Raw genomic sequence first — 21,216 nt, forward strand, 5'->3', positions numbered from 1 at the left:
TAAAATTTCTTAACTATTAGAAATTTGAAGGATTATATACAAGCAAAATCTATTTTGAAATACTCAAAAGTATTCTGTAGATTTTATCCATACTTGATGGGCTGTTCTTTTGCTTCTCATTTCTTTGATTAGGTAAGGAGAAACATACTTTTTACCAAGTTTTTCTTCAATCCTAACTTTCCAGTCCTCAATTCTCTCACGAACGAGTGCTTTTAAGGGTGCAATATACACTGCCTGCAAAAAAAAAAAAAAAAAAAAAAAAAAAGGATACTTTTATTAAATTGTACCAATATGAAAAGAAAATGTTACTTGCAAGATTTTGTTGTTATCTGCAAATGAATTAAAGCACATATCCCTCAAATTATCTAAACGAGGACTGTCCTTAAAACAGACAAACCTGAAAACATCACCTTTGTTTATTGAGCCATTAACAAACAAATAAACTGAGAAACAAATGAATAACTCACTGAATTGGAAGTATTTGTTGCACTACTTAATATAAAAATCCACTGAATATATAAATAAAGCCATATTTTCCAGGACTAGAAAACCTGGAAACATGCATTCTAGAACAAAAACAATCAGAATTTCCAGCATGTAATATCTTACCCAATTTCTAGATATGTCACTTACTTATTAAAAAAAATACAACTTAAATTATAAAGCTGATTACTCTGAGTAAAATGACATAATATTGTCCTCAAAGAAGCTTGCTGTGCAGGGTGGAATACCTTGACATACAGATATATTTACAAATTTATGATTAAATATTCTGAACCTCTAGGAAGTTCTAAGCAGGAAGAAACTGCTGCACAAAGAATTCACATATATCTTTTAGAACATATAGCCAGATTTTTGTATTTATTAGAACTAAAAAACTATATTCTTTGAAAAAATGGCTATTTCATATGTCCAGTTCATAACCCGAAGATAAGTCTGAGCTTTATTTATCATAGCCAGGACTAACAAATTATCTGAAGATACTAAGATTTCAAAGACAAATAAGTGATTTATGTACATTATTTCTGATCAATTCAAAGGCTATTCTTTGATTAAATCTCACAAACAAAGACTTTAGAGCTAAAATGTGGGTACCTAAGACGAGATGTCTAAGTCATGATACAGCCACACATTCACTTTGAAAACAAAACTCCCCAGAGCAGAAATGCTGAGCTTTAGGCAATTTGTTTTAAGGTGTAACAGAGGATAGGCTTGTAGTAATTAATTACAATTTATTTATTTAAGTATGAGAGAGAATGGAGCTAGCTGTATTGACATGGAGGGTAACTAATTGCTTTAAAACAGAATTACTGCTAGTAGAAGATTAAAGGCTAAGCAAAAACAGCTTAGGTAAAGCAGGCAATTATAGAAAAGGAAAACTAGCACGTTGGTATGGTGTGTTTTCAGATTTAACACTCATTGCACATTGATTAATATATAAACTTGAAATAAAAACATATGCATTTTGTATTCAGACAGTTATAAATTGGAGAAAGCAAAATTCAGTTTCCAATAGTCTTCCTAGGCTTTTGGGCTGCTGAAAACATACACTAAATGGTTCTAGGAAATCTATTTTACAAACCTTTGATGTGGGATACTTGTTAAAAACTCTAAAGATGGCTAATTCAGCTGCAACAGTCTTTCCAGAACCTGTAGGTGCTCCAAGAAGAACATTGCAGTCTGTGTGATAAAGAGTATGAAATATCTGGGTCTGGATAGGATTGAAGTGTGTGAACTTGTAGAGGACTTCATATTCTGGATGTCCTAAGGCTGTGATGGGCAAAGGCTGAAGATCTAGAAGCTCTATAAACACAAAATAATCATGAGTGCATGACAACAGATGCCATCACATAACAGAGTTTACCATGAAGCTAAAAATATTAACATCTTAGTGGAAAGCTTCCACTGGAAATGGCTTTACTTAATATTTCATATCACATAGAATTCACACTGGGCTACTGTTAACTTCTATGAGGAATACTGAAAAGTTGATTTTACAGATCAGATATTTCTTGAATTATTATGGTTAGTATTCCGACAGCTACTTTTTTCCAGTTGTACTAAGTTCTAAACTCACTATTCTAGATCATGTGTGTGTCCCCATCTTATGGTAACAGAATGAGGAGTAAGAAGACAGCAGTCTGCATATTTCAGATTCATGAAAAAGATCTTTATAGTGAAGAAGGAAGAGCTAAGATTCTTTGGAGCTTCTAAATTAATGGAGTAATGCAAATCAGAGGAAAACAATTAAATTCTGAGTTCAATTCTTTAAACATGTAATTAAAGATATAATCTCAATAAATAAACAAACAGCCCTTTAATACATGATTCTCACTATATCTTGAGGGCATCTGCTATCCAAACAATTAGATTATGGAATTTGGAAGATGACATATATAACCAAATTGGATTTGGAAACCTACCAAATTAAGGAGACTGCACTGATTCTGCTATGCAGATGCTTGCTTTGAAGTTGGTCTTCTATTTTTTTTCTTCTTTTTTTTCTTTTTGTGGCTAGAGGTCTCATTTTGTTTTCAGGGTGCTTCACAGAAAGGTATGATGTGGGAGTTATGAAATCTACTGAGGCAATTATGCCTAATATTCTTCACATGCTTTTCCCTGATACCTTATGGACGTTTTATCATTCCCACTAAAACTGATTTCTGGAGTTCCGTTGAGGAGAAAGGTTTTCTGTCTAGCAGGGCCTCTATGTACTTCATTGTTGAGTGGGAACCAGATGGGAATTGAAATCAATTATCATAAATCCTAGAGGCTCCATAACTGGTGATGTGTAAATATCTTTCTGTTTCTTCTGAATAGTAGTCAGTGATCAGTCAATTAGATAAAAAGGTTACACATGCTTTTCCAGACAGTGTAGGTACAGTATAACAATAGCTAAACACTTCACAAACACATGTGAATTTATGCATGCCAAAGGACAACATCGTATGAGAATGAAGTATTTCTGAAGGCAGTCACTTCACAGACTGCTAGATGAGCCAAATGTAATTACAGTGGAAAGGTCTTACAATGACATCAGTCTCAATGAATGTACAAAGCAATTTATATATCCAGAAAAAAAGAAGCAAAACACAAACACATGCTTCTGTGCCAAGTGTTAAAAAGGAGGGGGAGGGGAAGGCCATGACTTGATCAGCAGTGCTGAGTTGAAATTAGATGTTCTGTACTGTAACAATGCTTGCTATGATGCATTCATGTTAGTAAAAATAGTGAAGTTGCCCATTTCCAAAATTTTAACTGTTTTTCCTTTCCCGAATACCAATTACAATGCAACCTTCCATGCTAAAATTATTTTGAACCAGTCCACAAGAAATGTAATGACTACAAGTACTAGGACATACTGTAACATACATATTTGCCTAATTTTATTGTCAGTTTCAATTTTTCTCTGGTGAACCTGGAATAACAAAAGATCTGCTATAAGGCTGAGTCAAAATAAGCTGGATTTTAAAATTTTAGAGAGCTCTAAAAAGTGAAGAAATAGTATCAATAATACAATTATGAGAAAATGAAATAACATATACTTTTCTATTATGAAGAACGAGTTAGAGATTTATTACATTATTGTAAGGAAAATCAATGCAAACAAGAAGAATGGAAAGAAAATGATCAAATTTCAAATACCTGTGTGGGGTGGATGTCTCTCTGGAAGAATCAGATGTTGAAAATTTATGATACACACAGCCTCTGCTCCTAACCATCTATCAGACACAGCTCGAATGTAATACTGAGAAGGCAGAGGTTCGAATATTGGGATTGTAAACACCAGCAGTTGAGGTTCTTTAGTAATGACCTAGTGCAAACATCGTGTAGAAAATAATTACTGAACAGACAAATCAGTAAATTGACAAATCACATAGATTGCCTCACTTTCATAAGTATTACTAATACAAAGCAATAATTATGTATGCAACTCCAAATGCAAGATATTTGCAGCTATAAGATAGTCCACCACTGGCAATAAATTTTGCTTCCATTTACCTCAAGGCAAGACTAACTCTTCATCCTTTCTTTTGACAGAAAAAAACATTATAGTCTTTTCTTTTTTCATCTAATTAGAAGTGTTCCACTTTCGAAAAAAGGGACATCTAAAATTAGAAAACACCTTTCTGAAAGTCCAGGCTTAAAATGAACATCTGAAAATGAAAGCTCTGCTTCTGTTTAGTGCAAAATTCTGTTTGACCGTACAAATTTATTTCTTACTGAATTGACTTTTGTCTTGCTATGAGATTCTGAATAAAATACATTACCTGTTTTTTCTGAATGATGAAGTACTCTGAATGATAAATGTGATCATTAGTAGGGTCTTCTACCCAAATCCACCAAGGCTCTCCAACAGTGCCATGTACCTTTAAGAGCAGAAAACACATCTTTATTTAGATGTTTATTTAGGTGTTTATTTAGATGTTGTGTTGAGGGACATGGTTTAGTGGGAGCTATTGGGAATAGGTGAACAGTTGGACTGGATGATCTTTTAGGTCTTTTCCAACCTTGGTGATTCTATGATTCTATGATTTTTTATTGTAGTTGTAGTGAGGTTTCCAAGATTTGCTGGGTATACCAGGTATATTTCTAAACTATGCATGCTTACAAAGGCATCTAGAAATAAAGAAATCAGAGATATAAGCAATATAACATTTCTAATTAATCTGTCTGCTTAAAGATCATATTGCAATGAGTTTCCTTAATGTACATGTTTCCTTAATGGACATAATATAAACACACCAAAACAAATGCCTCAGCTGTCTATAAATAGACTGAACTGCAAAGGTTTTTACCAGGATCCCAAAACAGGATTTCTTCTCTCTTTTCTTCACTGTTTCAGTGTTTGAATTCTGTGCACAGAAACACTGTCTTTTGCTGTCTGTCAAAAACACTCTTTTAGGAAAAGTTGTAGTGAATTCTGACACTCTTCTCTCCTCTCTCTTACTCCTCCTTTTTTTTCTAGAAAGAAGCGGTTATCAGATTCAGAATATCGTAGCTTGATCTAGTCACTGCTATAGAATACGTGAGAAGAACACAGAAGCACAGAATCACCAAGGTTGGAAAAGACCTCGAAGATTGTCCAGTCCAAACATTCACCTACCACAATATTTCCCCTCTAAACTATCTCCCTAAATGTTTCTTGAATGCCTAAAGGGACAGCGACACAACCACCTTCACAGGGAGCCCGTTCAAGCACCTGGCCACTCTTTCAGAGAATAAATTTTTCCTAATATCCAACCTGAATGCAATCTGGCACAACCTGAGGCCATTTTCTCTGGTCCTATTGCTAGATAGGTAGGAAAAGAGGATGATGTCTATCTCCCCACAGCATCCTTTCAGGCAGTTCTAGAAAGCTGTAAGGTCTCCCCTGAGCCTTCTCTTCTTCAGATTAAACAATCCTCTCCTCATAAGACTTGTGCTCCAGACCCTTCACCAGCTTTGTTGCTCTTCTCTGGGCACACTCAAGAGCTTGGAAGTCTTTCTTGTAGTGAGAAGCCCAAAAATGAACACAGTACTCGAAGTGCATCCTCACCAGAGCTGAATACACCTCCCTTCTCTGCTGGCAATGCTATTTCTTGTGCAAGCCAGGATGCTGTTGGCCTTCTTGGTGATTTGGGCACACTACTTGCTCATGTTCAACCGAGCCCCCAAGTCCATTTCTTCCAGATTTTCTTCCAGTCACTCTGCCCCAAGCCAGTAGTGTTTGGGCTTGTGGCTAAAATGCCAGTCCTGGCACTCAGTCATGCCCTCTTCCAGTGGTCCTCAGCCCAACAATCCAGCCTGCCCAGGTCCTTCTGAAGTGTCTTCCTACTCCAACTATCTCAACTTGGTATCATCTGCAAACTTATTGAGGGTGCACTTAATATCCCCATCCAGGTCATCAGCAAAGATATTAAACAGAACGGACCCGAGCATTGAGCCTGGGGAACACCACTCGTGACTGGCTGCCAGTTCTTAACCCAGCAAAGAGAGTACCTGTCCAATCCTGGGCTGACAGTTTCTCCACAATACTGTGGGAAACAGCGTCACAGGCTTTGCTGAAGTCTAGGCTATGTGAAGTAGACTACATCAACAACCTTCCCCTCATCCACCAGAAGGGTCACTCAGTGATCATGTTGGCCAGGGAGGACCTGCCTTTCATGAGCCCATGCTGGCTGAACCTGATCACCCAGTTGTCCTGTACATGCTGTGTGAATTACATACATACAGCTAGCTCTTCATGAACCGCATACCATTTAAGAACTGATGCATACCTATATTTTGGGCAACTGCTGCCCTAAAACTGTGTCTAATATATGATTTGGTTATTAATATTAGTTACTCTGTATTTCTTTTGGACTCTTCCTAGCTGCAGAAAGGGTTATTTGCCCTGTCTGGATATGTTCCTTGGCTATAACAATACAGTAAGACTTTATGACTGGAATCTGACTCACAAGCTTTTATTAAACTTAAGAGCTCCCAGCACTGAAGACTGCAGACCATTAAGGATCAAGATGATGATGTCATACTTAACGTTTACCAAAATGTATCTATTTGCCCATCCCTTGTAAAGGTAAGTACAAGATTCATTATGAGATCATTCTAGAATTATGAATCCAGGTAAAGGAACAGTCTTACAAACATGAACTGTTTTCATGTTTACAAACATGAACATTCTGATGACAGTACTCTTCTAAACAACTTTTCAGAAAAGTGTGTGAAAACGAAAAAGTAATTTTGGACCTTCCATGGCTGAACTGAAAAGGTACTTATCCATTTTTATTAACTATTAAATTTAACTTTTTTTGTCTCACTAGATAGAAGTTTCATTTAAGAAAGAAATAAGAATATCACAAAACAAAACAGCAAGAAACAGCTAGCTGATTAAAAAAAAGTAAAAAAAAAAATTGAAGAGATTTTCTAGTTTTGATGAGTAGCAATGTGCAAGGACTAGAAGAGTTCCATATATTGAACTGACAAAAGGCTTACAATATTTCCAAAGCAACTATTAGGAATACTATATCAAGGGGTTGTAGTAAACGTGGGCAAAATTTGCTTTTTTGCTATAACCTGTCAAGTACAGAGCTGAAACACATGATTTGAATTCTGTGCAGACCACTTTTCAATTTATAAAAATCTAGAAGAATCTGAACTTTGTAGACAAAACTAAAAATAGAGTAAGAAATTACTTTGTATTATTGTGGAAATAGCTTAATATGACTTTTTTTTTTTTCTTTGATAGCAATTGGGTAACATGGATGAAAGATAAATGATAAAACTTGTTTCAATCATAACAAAAAATAATCCGTATTAAAATTCATGTTAGGAACTCATTTAAACATTTTTTTTTGTAATAAATCCAGGTAGCAAGGGAAATCTGACCTTACATATTTTGATCATTAACCTTCCATTCTCAAGCTAACTTGGTGAAGCTTCCAAAACAAAAGAAAAAGCCTTTAGGCAGGAAATATAAATTCCAATATCATCTAAATGTTTATGGAATAAAACTCTAATTTACTTGTGATTAAAGTAAATTTGTGAGGGGATTTATAACTTATTTTTTAATAAAGAATACTTAGTAGGCACCTTTCAGAATGATAATTTCCCTTATCTTCTAAGAGAAGAAAAAGACAAACGTGCTTGCCCACTCTCTCTGTAGAATGTTTTAAAAGTACAAGCAACAATACAATGCCCCCATGTGGACATTTGCATTTCATTTAGATTTCTCTTATATCTATTTCTAATGAACAGATTCAGAATGGAAGGGTGTGGGTATATGTAAGCATTCAATTAATATCTTGACTTTTCTGTTCAGGCAAGTTACAATACAGAAAAGGCATTGATGTGATATATATTTGTAAAGCCATGAAGTGCAGCAGAATTTGGCATACAATACAAACTGTACTACATGGCTTTATTTTATGAGTTTGACATTCATTCATATTTTAGAAAGCCATCTGTGTCTCCTGTTTTCTTGCTTCTCCATTTTGGGCATGTATCTCAAATCTATGTGTGAGACACTATTGATATTCAGTATAAGCACTTGCTTCAACTTGATATAAACGCTACAACCCTGTTAAAATTAATAGAGATAAAAAGATGATCTTTGGTTGCCCTCCTCTGTAAAACTCTTAGAGGTGATTCCATTCCTATTACCAAATTGACTTTGCAGTTAAAATAAACATTATTTTCTTATTCAGATAGTTGTAGCCTCCCCGTAATTGGAGCTAAATGAACACTTCTGGTTTTACTCCATCTATTTTTTTAATTTTTTAAATTTTTTTAATTTTTACCTGATCGTTCCATGTGAAGTCAGGTGTGATGTTCAAGCGAACTCGGAGCACTGTGCGAGTAATTGGTTGAATCGTTGCTTCCATTGCAATGGAGGGGATTTGATGGACACACTGTTTTACCTTTAACCCAATTTTCACATGATGCAGCATATGACCTGCCAAGAAAAGATTATTGTAACAAATTCACATTGACAGGAAAAATAATCCAACTTGAATTTTCAAGTAGGCTTTTAGAGGGGAGTATTTCTGCTTGCTTGTTTTGCTCCTAGTTGTATAAATGTCTGACTCTCCTCATGTGGCACATCAGGATATTTTGTGATACATGAATTAGGAACTCAGAGCCCACAAAAGTCAGTACTAACTCCAAAGGGGTTAAAATAACTATTAAGAATTTACACCAAAAAAAAATATCTAAAGGTAGTTTCTTTTCTTCACTGACTTTTTTGACCATGCTCTTACCAAGTCACATAGCTCTTCTTAAAAGCTTGAATACTGACATTTTATTTGATGAAGGGCACAAAATCAAACTTCTACAATTTCTGTGTAGAAATTCAAAGTACATAGAAACTGGATTCACAGCATTGAATAAAAGTAAATGGCTTAAGATTCACATGACTAGTAATCATCTCATAGCATCTTTGATTTTTTAGAAAGGAAAAACTAAATGCTGCAGTATTTATTATTTTTTTTTGCACAGTCATGATAACTAAGGCAATAAAGGATCATATTATTAAAAAAAAAATAAAAATCCTAGGCAGCATTACAGCATGAGTAGTTTTGCAATTAGAGATAAAATTTCAGAAATTGTGTTGAATAAAGGTAGATGCCAATTGTCAAAGACTAATAAGGTTTTGCAGATAATTAGTCTTCTTCATGCCCCAAATCACTTTCTGTATCATGATGCTAGAGAGGTGGACTTCTGAATCTGTACAGTAAAACCATTGAGGTTTTGTACATATACCTTCTAGAGGATAGTAAGTCCCTTGGTCCCAAATGCTGCTTGTTAAAATCATTATTAAATTTTCTATTTTCTTTTTCATTCTTTTTGATTGTTATAAGAAACTATCAACAGCACTTAAGAAATACGACAAACTTCTAAACAAAATCTGTCTATTCTAGAAGATTGGTATACTTGAGAAAAGATGAATAAATTTTGCTTGTTCCACAAAGATTGCCAACTGTATTCTGAAAATATAGACAGCCTATCTCAAATACCACAGTCATTTCTTGGCATTTCACAAACTTTATGATTACTCTGCAATAGTGAGTAGACTGTTGCTGTCTAATTCATGGCACACTGGAATCCAGGATTTGGGCATACAACACAATTTCACTGGGAGACGCGGCATTTGTCTATCACCAGTACTTGCCTGAGACAGCCAGCTAACTCCTGTCTTTTTTATTCTATTCCTAAAGTGACAACAAACTTTGAAAAGGTAAAGTAGTAACACTGAAACTGTTTTACGGAGTCAGAGAAAAGCCTGCATCTGGCAGCTGCGTCTTTCATAATTTCTTTGGTTTTTAATTCAAATAAAAAATGTAAGTCAAGCAAAGCCTTGGTGATAGAAAGGACAGAGAGGAACATGTATGTCAAGAAGTAATTCTTCAAAAAAGAAGCACAGACCAACCTGCTTTGGCATTTAAATAAGGCTGAAGAACACAAAATACCATGGCACATAGTCAGCAATAGCTTGTTTTCACAATAAAAACCTAAGCCTATTTTCCAGCTAAGTTAATATAAAAGAAAGCTACATGTTCTACATATACATTGATATTTGTCTACCTTGTGTATGCTAGTTCTGCAAGCTAAAGGAAGCAAAATTATTTTTGTATTTTAATACAAACTTCTCGTTTCTCCAAAGGCAGGTATGAAAAGAAATAAGCATTAAAAATTGAAGAATAAAAATGCTAATACTATTAATGGAACAATATATTGTGCCAAAAATCACCTGCACAACTACGTAACAAATTAACAATTCGAGATATATTTCTGAATGAAAAAAACATTACAAAGCTAGAACTTAAACGTTTTATTTTTAATAACTCTAAATTACTATTTATTATAATGTACAGTTTAAGTGAGCTGGATTTTTTCTCTGTCCTTTGGCTGAGCTTGTTAAATAAAATAGTTACCTTGTTAAATAAAATGTCTCTAATTCTGCAAACTTATTTTGCAAACTAATTTCTGCAAAACACTCATTCAACTTTTTCCAATCTAATTTTAAGCACATAAAAAAGCTTCCTAAGATTTTTTATGAAATAAGAAACATCAAATCAGAGGTCGTAATCATCTAAAAAGCAGTGACTCTGAACTACATTTTCACTGTAAAAGCATGCATTTTAAAACACAGAAGTTTTTTTTTTTTTTTTTTTCTCAAAAATCTGATATTTCAGGAGAAAGGAAAATCTAAGATCTAAAGAATTTTCCTGTATATCAGATATAAGAAAAAGAAATATATTGCAAACAAAACTTATTTTCTTAATTTCAATAAGTTTGAGGATATTTTTTCCAAGTAGTATATACGCATATACTAGAAAATGTCATCACATGGTTCAGTCACTTTGTGGATTTTCTCATTTTCAGTATGTCAAATCCCTTAAAAAAATAGGTTTTTTCTTTTTTTTTCTGCTAAGAAACCAATGACATGATTCTCCACGTTCAATGAAAATTAATGCAGTGTTTCAGAAGCACGTGTAGGCATAAGAGTCTGCTTTACTTCTTTTTATCATTAATAGTATGGCATTAAAAATTTTTTTCCAATTGGAAAAAATAAATGTGTCTTTCAAAGTGGTGTTTTACATAACTAAAGCAATGGTAGCATAGGGTATACATGATTTCAAGTATGTACCTATATGTGGGTATGTGTCTATTGACATTTGTAAATGTAGAAACATCAATTGACATGTCCATTCCTGGAGTTGGCAGGACATGGGCTACCATCAAAACTGCGCCATATTGTGAGCCGTGAAGACTGAATAATCCTTTTTTATTGGACAGCCCATAACAACATGTTAATATGCTTACATGGCTTCAAGACCAGAGGGTTTGGGTTCTAAAGGAATGGCTCAGATTTATCTCAAACTTGCATAGTAATCAAAAATAATGTAAGTAGACCAGAATTGCTGATTTCTCACCTATTTCATCCTTTCTCATGTCCTTCATCTTGTCTATAGTGAGATTCTTCTCTTCCAACTTTGAGAGGACTGATGGTGGTAACACAGAGAACTGTCTCAAAGGGCTAACCCAGCCCCACAGCCTCTTGTCAATGACTTTGCTGAGATTCAGTAGTCGATATGTCATTGCAGGCCAACGTTTCCTAAGGGCAATCTCAAAAAGAGCTCGAACAATACGAGCTGCATTCTGGAGAGTGAAAAGAAGGCAAAAATGTTGTAATTCACTCAAGTATTCTTTGGAAAATGAAAAGGAACCATAGACTCATCTTTGAGAAACCATAACAATAGATTTTTCTTTTCAAACTTATTTCAAGCACTCTCGAAAACTTTTTTTTTTTTCCATTACTGACTAATGGCAGAACTACCTCATGATTGCCTACAGTAATTACAAGAGACATACAATTAATTACAGTTGTACAGGCAGGTCTGCCATGGGACTTTGAACATAACATTAAGGAGTTCTACATTTATTGAGTCTCAGTCACTTTTGAATCAAGTTCACTCTTACTGTGCTTAGCATCTTCCTCCTTCTGCCCCATACATCTGCAAACTCAGTTTAACGGAAATTCAAGATTTTTTACCTTAACTGTGCTTCCAAAACAGGTACCCATTTCACCCTGACTTTCACAACAGCTGCACAGAAGTTTAATAGGTTTTTTTCTTGTTGCTTTTTTTTTTTTTTAAACAACAACAACAACAACAACAACAAAACATACTACCATCTCCTAAGCCTATTATATAACCAAACTGTAACAATCTGCTTTGGAGTTGGAAATATTAATATAAGCTTCAGAGAGGTCAGTAATATCTTGAAAACCTAAGTTATGATATTAATATATGTGATATGTCATAAGCTTATCAAACTGTATTCTGAAGTTGTGATTTTATTTATTTATTTATTTATTTATTGCCTACCAGTACTGTGACTGGATTAGCAATTCTGTTCTTGATTCACTGACTAGAATACAATCATTCTCTACTGCCTCTGCAGTGCCAACAGGAATAAAGAAAATTATTTGGCCATGATAGGAAGCATATGTCACTAAAAAAGCACATTTCCTTAACTCAGAAAGGATGAATGATTTTCCTAATACTCAGTATTCAATTAAAAAAATTCATAATTTGAAGCACTGGTTCCATATGCGCAATTTATGGAGATTTGAGAAGAACATGTTGTCTAACTAAAAATGTTGTAATTGAGACAGACAAAAAACAAAACAAAAAAACAAACAAAAAAACCCCCAAAAAAACTGTCTTAAAAGCAAAGATTAAAAGAATCATAGTGCAAATGATCTAGCTGTGCAAAGACAACAATTTTTATTGTGTAACGATTTTTGATTGACGCATTTAAACCTTGTGTGCTGTGAAAAGTAAACTCTTCTGAAGAAGTTGAGATGCTATGAAAATCTTGCTGAAGAACATGTACACTTTCAAATATTTAACTCATCTTCAGCATCAGATAAATGCAAATTTCTAAATCTGTTTTGGAAGGATGAGATTAAAAGGATTCAGTGCAACACGACGGTTTAAAAGAAAAAAACAAACAAACAAAAACAGACAGACATACAGGATGACCTAAAAAGGTGGAACTTTATAATCTATTTCATATTCTTACTAATGCTGCACATCTGGGATTGTCTATAAGCATTTTCTCACTTGTAGTTCTTCAGGAATTAAAATTTCAAGCAATACCTCTTCCTTTCGAAGATGGTCTCTAATTGTGTAAGCAGGTGGTTTTGTGTCACAGATTTGCAGTTCTCTTTTTATTTGGTGTAAGAGCTAAACATGCTGTGTAACTAGACTGTTTAGCTATCAAACAAAACTGACAAACAAATATACAGATTAATATGCAAACCTACATGATTAGGCACAGCAATCAGTAATTGCACATCTTTCTTGTATAAACCAAGGATGTGAATAAGACACAAATTATGTCTTACAGATAAAAATATAAAAATACAAAGAACATAAACACAGATTGCAACAGTTTGCTAGATTCAGAGGAAAATCCAGTGTATTAAGAAAATCCTTTCACAGCAACTTCTATTAGAACTTCTAAATACAGTAATACTATAGGTGTAATAAAAACAAAAAGAATATTCAAATTCATAAAAAAATATGCAGTACTCTCCAAACGGTGGATTTTGCAGGTCTTTTTCTACTTAAAAAATACATCATACACACATTGTTTTCAATTCAATTTGCATTAAAAAAAAATATGCATATCAAAGTCTATTTACATAAATGTAAACATTTGGAAGAACGGATACAGCAGAAGCAGCAACAGATACGTAAAAAAACACTATTTTTACCTGTGCAACATATGCAGAATCTGAAATAAGGGAGAAGCTATCCATCTCCCCTCTGCTAATATACGTTTGGAGGAGGATATTTATTTTTCCATAGTTGTTTTCCACACCTCCAGGAGCAGGAAGTTCACAGAAATCATTCAATAAGGTATCCAGCTCTTCTATTTCTTCTTCTCTAACCTAAAACAGAATTATACTATATGAAGAAATTGGAGAACCTTGATAAAAAACTTCTATACTAAAATTGAATATTCCTTATAATATAGTTACGTTATTTTAAAGCCGAGTCTATGATTTTAAGGAGGAAAAAAAAAAGAGAAGCAAAACCACATCTTACAGAATGTAGCTAATAGACTATAATTGAAACAATCTTAATAGTGACACAATTACATTTTATTATTCATCACCATCTATTAAGGTTGCCATTGACATACGAAAATTTGATATGCCACAAAAATTGAATCTTCTGACCCCACTATCCTTCATCTGATGAGATTTCATTTTTTATTTGACCAGAGTAAAACCTCTGTCCATCTGGATTAGGGCAATCTTGAATTAACATTAAATGTATTCATTATAGTTATATAGTTTGCATGTGGCATAACACATTTTTAACTCAAAACTGTGAAGTACTATGATTCATGATATTAAAGTTTTCACTGTTAATAAGATTAAGTCTCAATATGAGTAAAGAAATATTCATACCTATATTCTGAATAATGCATAACTTGTTACAATCTCACTGATGACCCTTACATGGCAAAAATAGCATAAATCTACATATTCTTTGATTTACTGATAGTCTGTTAGTGTAAAACTTATTTAAAGAGGGTAAATGTTTGGTCCCTGCAGGGAACCAGCTGAAAGTAATTTTCATTTGGACTCGACTACCTGACATACAAAAGGCCCTAATACAGTTGGGTTAAAAGCCCTGACTGTCCGACCGTCTACAGGAAAGGAAAAGATGAAGGACACAACCATCCCAGATGAATCTAATGTCAGGGAAATGTTATGCGCTGCTAACGTCAACATTTTTGATAGGTTTTTCTGCTTTTGCATAGTCCAGATCAGTGTTTTGGCTACTGCTGACTTTGCTATCTCAAAATACAGAATTTAAAAAATTATTGTGGAGACAGGTTTCTTATTATTAAAAGTCAAAATTCATCTTCATGAAGTGGAATAAAACTGGAGTTACTCTTGTGCAAACCAGTTAGCTTTAACACTCAGAGCTGCACAGCAAGTGAATCACAACAAAATGGAAATGATGTTGCACTGATGCCATATCACATAAACATGAGAAAGCAAACTGGAAAAACTATGTTATAAGTTAAGAAGCATCGCTACTGACTTTACTACAAATACAGAAACATTTATCTTCCATATGCTTTCTTTTTAAATATTCGATTATGCTAAATTTAGATCTGGCAAAGCAGTATCACTAATGTGAATAAAGCCTGTAGCTCTGAAAATGTTGTATGTATCACTGTAATACCTCATTATTTATTATCTTATATAATACAAGAGATTACAGAATTTCTTCATTAGATAAAGAGATGGCAATGCTCAGACAATGTGTGCAAATATGTAGATGGTGAGGGATTTACGCTGCGAGTCCTTAGAGCCAGGCGAACGAGAGCCAACTCTAATCTGAAAGTTGTATGACTGCGGTAAAATGGCAATGAACCTGACCCAATAAACCCTGTAGAGTCTGACTTGCACCTCTATGGGATGGAAGCATGTGCTAATAAGTTCAAACCAGCTTGCAAGGTATCTTATTACGTCCTACCAACAGAAGCGGCAAAAGGGGAGGTTGGAATTAAACTGAGCTTGATAGTAATCTCATAGCTTGTACAATAGAATTCATTAAAATAACTTTCTAGATATTGTGTTGAAAATAGAATTCATCATTCTGATAAGCTGATATTACCCTCTGCATGAATTATAACACAGTTAAATTTAGTTAGTCCTGTATAATTTCTTTTAAAGCAAATTGTTCATGGAGACATCTAAAAGAGATTGAGACTTCAAACAGAAATCATCGTTCTTGGATGCGCCATACCAATAGACACTTATCTTCACCTGTTAATAATTGAGAAGCTGAAAAGTTCTTAAAAGCATTTAAAGGGAATTCTTGAAGATCCATAACTAGTTATAAAATGTGCACTGCAGTTCAAGCTGAATTATAGATAAATTTGAATGAGAGCATATATAGTTCTTGGCAATCATTCCTACCTGGAAAACATACTATAATATGCTTAATATTTAACAGAACTTTGGTATATAGAAAAGGAGCTTACTATTCAGGGAACGAGTACTACACAAGTGCCTAGTTCTAAAACATGCTATTTACACTAAGCAGTACAACTTTACCTTTATTTGTTCAAATTCTTCAGCTTTGGACACTATAGCAAGAATATCACCTTCTGTTTTATGAGCATCAAACAATTCATTGAAAGTCTATTAAAATAAAACAAATTAATTTAGAACTGAAAATAAAAATGCACATATAGAACAAAAAAAAAGGAATAGTTAACTAAGAATTTTAAAAGCATTTAAAATTAAGATGCAAATAAGTAATTGGATTATCAGAGTGATACAATTTGAACACTAAAAGTTTCCAGAATTACTTCACACTACTTTCACAAAAATTAGTCCCCTCTAAATTCAGGCACCAAAAATTGAGAGACATGCAATCATGTCAGTTTGTAAACAAATATCTAGAATATATGTGAGAAGATAAATCTGTGAGACAAATTACACATAGCGACAATAAACAGTCAAAAATGACTAATGCTCTGAGTCTTTGACAAGAAAAATATCAATTTGCTATAACAGAAAACTTTTAAGATGAATGTATACTTCAAACCAAGCTTCCCATGTACACAGTTTTGTGCCACCTTACTCACTTATTTGAAACCCAGTATGATTAGTGCCAAAATTCGCTAAGATTGCATATGGCAAGCTGACAGATTTTTCATGCAGGAAAAGCCTTTTTATTACCAACCTCTATTCCTGAATATGCTATCATGCACCAATGGTTACACAGATTGATAGTGTCAAAATGCTTCTTCTAATCCACATAAAAGAAGGCAGACTACAGAAATTTCAAACCTAATCTCATACCAACTCTATTTTTTCCACTGTTGCTTTATATGTAGTTTCTATTTCTCTCTCTTCGTTTTGGTAAATATGATTTGAAAATATATTTTGCAAATCAACTACATATTCTGTAGTATAACTATTTTAGGTATAGGTTCAAAAAGAAGGAAAAAACCCCCACAGAAATAGAATCATATATTTTACCTCTATAGTATTGTATTTAATATAGTAGTGGCTGGCAGTTCTGCCTAAATCTGTTGAAGAAAAAAAGCCGGTTCTTTCTTCAAAGCGAATCATGCGGGCTTTGTCCAGCTTCCTGCCAACTTCAATTACCAACTGTTCTCTGTGCTTTTCTAGACCTGGATCCATCTAGATACCAAACACACAGATATTTGCATAAGTGAAAAAAACCGTATCAAATGAATCATTTTAGGTTAATAACTTAGTACTAATAAGTCAGAAATCAAGTAAAAGGAAGGTACAACTGCTAATTAAAGGTTTTCTTGGGCTCCCTCTCGCAAATAACAACTACATTTACAATACTGACCAAAAACTGACCATGCATGACAAAGCAATCAAAATAATATTTCTTTTACAATGCTACGAGGCTGTCAATACTACGTTGGCTGATAACATTATTAATGAAGCAGATGTGCGATTATAAAAGAAATGTACAAGTAAGTATTTGAAAGAAATTTTAATGATAACATTATTCATGAAAATTATCATTAAAGTAATATTTACCCTTTATGAAAATACTTCATCTGAAGACATAACCAGCTTCGGTATCTCACATGAAAATAGTTTTTACTGTATTTCAAACAGAATATGCTTTGCACTGGATTGCTGAAATGATTGCTACCTAAAAACCTATCATGTCTCCAAAAGCTTTGTGTACACCAGCAGAGACGTTCTAATTACTGAGTTATAGACTTGTTGTATAACCATTCATATTAGAGCCCACAGGAAGCATGCTGTCCTTAACACCATTTCTATTTATACAGAAGTTCAGGAACTTGAACATTTTGTCCAAGTAACAATGCACATTGACTCATTAGTATATAAAAGACTGGGCAAAGCTCCCATTTGAATGGGACTGGTGTATAATTGCACATTTCCACACCATGCATCTGGGAGAGCCAGACCCACAGGAATGGGTGAAAATGGATTCACAGTCATGTTAACCATCTGCTATACGCACACCTGAGATACAGCTCTAATTACACAAGCAATGGTAAGTCACCAATCTGAAAAGACCGAAACTTGTTCTAGTACACAGGCAACACTTGTTTCTGGGCTTGTACAGTTCAGATTCCTACTGAGTCATATCAGTCCTCTTGGTAAACCTGCACCAAAGATATATGACCAAAGTTTGGAGAATTGCTATGCTTTGGCTTGTTCTGTTTTCCCCTGGACCAGTGTTCAGTTTCACCTTTATTCTGAAGTGGATCATGTGGTGGCTGGTGAAACTGTGAACAACTATAGACATCTCCACAAAGCAGCTGCAAGACTAGTTTCTAATATTCCCTGTCTTTATCATTTGCTCTGAAGCTGTTTCTGCTTAGTTATGGCTTGCCTTAGTTTCAAGTCAAAAGCTAAGATGACAAAGGTCTAGAGTGCTTTTCTCAATAGTAAGTCATGCATCGAGGTCAGATTTCAGAGCAGAGGTGGTCAGAAAAAAAAAACACCACCAACAATCGGGATTCCAGATGTTTAACATTTCATAAAACAAGGGAAGAAAAAAAAATCAAAACACTTCCCTGTTCCATTGGCAGCCCAAATTACCTGCCAATCTTTTGCCTTCCATATAAAAGGCCCTAAAGCTGCAACAGCCCACAACAGTAGACTTTTAATAGTAGACAATACTAAGGTTTCATCTTTAAAGAAACGTCAGTAGCTTGAACAGGCCGTGCAACAATATTCCAGTAGAGAATCCTTGGGTAGCACCCTTCTTGCTGAACTTGCATAATCAGTAATCCCAGAGTGAAAAACTCCAGCCTAGAAGAGCTCTAAGCCACGCTCTTAAAACAAGCCTTGGTGTGTCCACTGAAAAAAACCAAGTGGTCTGGAGTATATGTATGCAAAGTCAAGAACGAGTGATAAATTATATTACTACTCATGGTGTTTTGTCTGTATGAGCAGACATGCTCATATAACTTTTCTGACAACTGCACATACTTAAAACTCAAATGCAATGCTTAAGGGGACGAAAAGCACTCCTTAACTGTAGGAACAAAAAGCAGTAGAACCAAAAAAAAAGAAGAGAAAACAGACAAAGGATTTACCTGAAAACAGACCTCACTTGTTTGGAGCCCTAAATGAAAGGCCAAATGTCTGTAATTCATACCACAGTCTTCACTAAGATGACACTCATATTGGCTAAACTCTTTCCTCCCACTTCGTTTCTCATCATAAATTTTGTCCATTTTCCCATCTCAATAAAAGTCATAATTGGCACTCCTGGCAGACAACATGAAAAGTTGCTAATCAAAGTAGTAGGGCTGGAGGAATCTAAACTGGATGTTGCAGAAACTGGCTAGGTAGGGAATGGTAATATGCTGGTGAGAACACGCAGGGCATGGAACGTGTCTGTGCACAGCAGATGTACTCTTGCGTTCCTCTCTCTCTATGCAGTACAAAACACTCTTTTCTGGGGACAGGCTGGACCTTTCGTGTTCTATGAAGTCATCACTGAATGTGGTGAATACTTGGCTCCCCATGCAAAGGGAAAGAAGTGCTTTGCATTTACGTAGCTCTACTGAACAGCTGAAAAGAGTGTGACCCATGATGATTATGCAGATATATGGATTCTGAATGGGTACCATTGGCTGTCAACCAAAACAAAGGCAGAAACTGGCACACTGTAGGATTACCAAGGAACAGTAACATACCACTTAGTAAACTGGATACCTGTAACTGAAACAGAAGGAACAGAATGGTCTAAGTGAGCAAATCTATGGTTATGCCCACATCTGGCACTATGTAATCTGTATACTCTTTGCCTCCAACACACAAATAGCTTTTAAATTTAAAGCTGTTTTTGTAGAAAATACTGGGATTGGGTTTGCTTCCAGATAAGCAGATAACACTTCAAACTGATGTAGTTTGTTGCTGCTTTAACACAAACAGGAACACCTATTTCCAGCGCATCAAATCAGAAGGGCAGAGTGGAAAAGTGGCGGAAAAAGACGAGTGCTGGCAGTCTCGACTTTTTCAGCAGCTGAATAAAAATGCAAAAGTAAGAGGAGGGGGAAAAACTCCTCTTAATTATTTTTTAAGTTTATAAAAACATTTCTGCTAGTGTTTTATTGCCTTTTTTTTTTGTTACTTTTTTTTTTTTCCAACTAAAATCTGTGTATCACACTAATCAAAAATATGTCTTGCAAAAAAAAAAAAAAGCAGAATTTATTGGAATAGGATAACAATTTTTACTTTTCATTTATTACTTTCCGATTTTGGATTTTGGTTGATTTTGGACAAAGATATATCAACACAGGGCAACTGTGCTGTTATTGTACTGTTTGAGCTTTTTTTTTTTTTTTTTTGAAAACAGATTTGAGATGACCAGAGAAGTCCTAAATGCATCTGCACAAGCTGTTTAAACCAAAACCTAAATACATAACAATGCAACTTCCACCACCAGACAGAAAAGCTATCTGAAAAATATTTCCTAGCATATATATCTATGCATGTTACAACAACGTTATGTTCACAATATCATGACAAATGATGAAGTTACAAAAGATATCCAGGAAACGTGAAATAAAGTGCAATTACAACGTATTTGTGACAGTTGCACCTGCACTATACTCAATTACCCATGACCAAACTATGATAACATTAAATGCTTTTAACCAGCTATACAGAAAAAAGTAACAATATTCAGATAATCAGTAATCTATGAAACATCTTCAAAATTTTAGAGAATGAATTGAACTTGAAAAAATTTACAACATGTGCTCTGATTTATATCAATACATGGAATGGTACTAAATAATAAATGAATAAAAATCTTACAACAATTAAATCACAAGGGAAAAAAAAAACAATAAAAAGTTTGATTTTATAATTTAAAGATGTCACAGGATGACATACGCTAGAACAGAATCTTACAGGAGGATAAAAAAGCCAGCAACTCAAAAATACTTTATATACTTTATATCTAGCCTACAATACTAAAACACTGACAACAAGCCAAGTTACATCAACTACCTCATAAAAATGAATGTTGCCCTTTGAAGCATAACTTGACCAGCTCAAATACATTTCTGCATGAACAGAAGGGAACTCTTAATTTAGTGCTAAAAGTAGCCTCCTGCAAAAATTATCTTTCTTTTTCTAACCACTTTAAAAGA

At 34.3% G+C, this 21,216-nt stretch overlaps 1 protein-coding gene across 3 annotated transcripts in view; it reads right to left on the reverse strand.

Annotated features, from left to right (window-relative positions):
- ASCC3 (activating signal cointegrator 1 complex subunit 3) overlaps positions 1-21,216 on the reverse strand; it is a 256,841-nt gene that overhangs the window by 70,232 nt on the left and 165,393 nt on the right. For all 3 annotated transcript variants that reach the window (XM_042812582.1, XM_042812567.1, XM_042812576.1), the window contains exons 18-26: positions 17,066-17,230; positions 16,133-16,219; positions 13,766-13,942; positions 11,415-11,640; positions 8,280-8,434; positions 4,272-4,370; positions 3,646-3,814; positions 1,583-1,803; positions 149-234 (exon numbers count right to left, since the gene is read on the reverse strand). In XM_042812582.1, the coding sequence (XP_042668516.1) occupies positions 149-234; positions 1,583-1,803; positions 3,646-3,814; positions 4,272-4,370; positions 8,280-8,434; positions 11,415-11,640; positions 13,766-13,942; positions 16,133-16,219; positions 17,066-17,230 (1,385 nt within the window). The remainder of the gene's footprint in view (positions 1-148; positions 235-1,582; positions 1,804-3,645; positions 3,815-4,271; positions 4,371-8,279; positions 8,435-11,414; positions 11,641-13,765; positions 13,943-16,132; positions 16,220-17,065; positions 17,231-21,216) is intronic.

This window comes from Centrocercus urophasianus, unplaced genomic scaffold (genome assembly GCF_019232065.1).
Source record: "Centrocercus urophasianus isolate 14NV4802_14NV808 unplaced genomic scaffold, USGS_Curo_1.0 seq_10, whole genome shotgun sequence".
NCBI classification, from domain to species: Eukaryota; Metazoa; Chordata; class Aves; order Galliformes; family Phasianidae; genus Centrocercus; species Centrocercus urophasianus.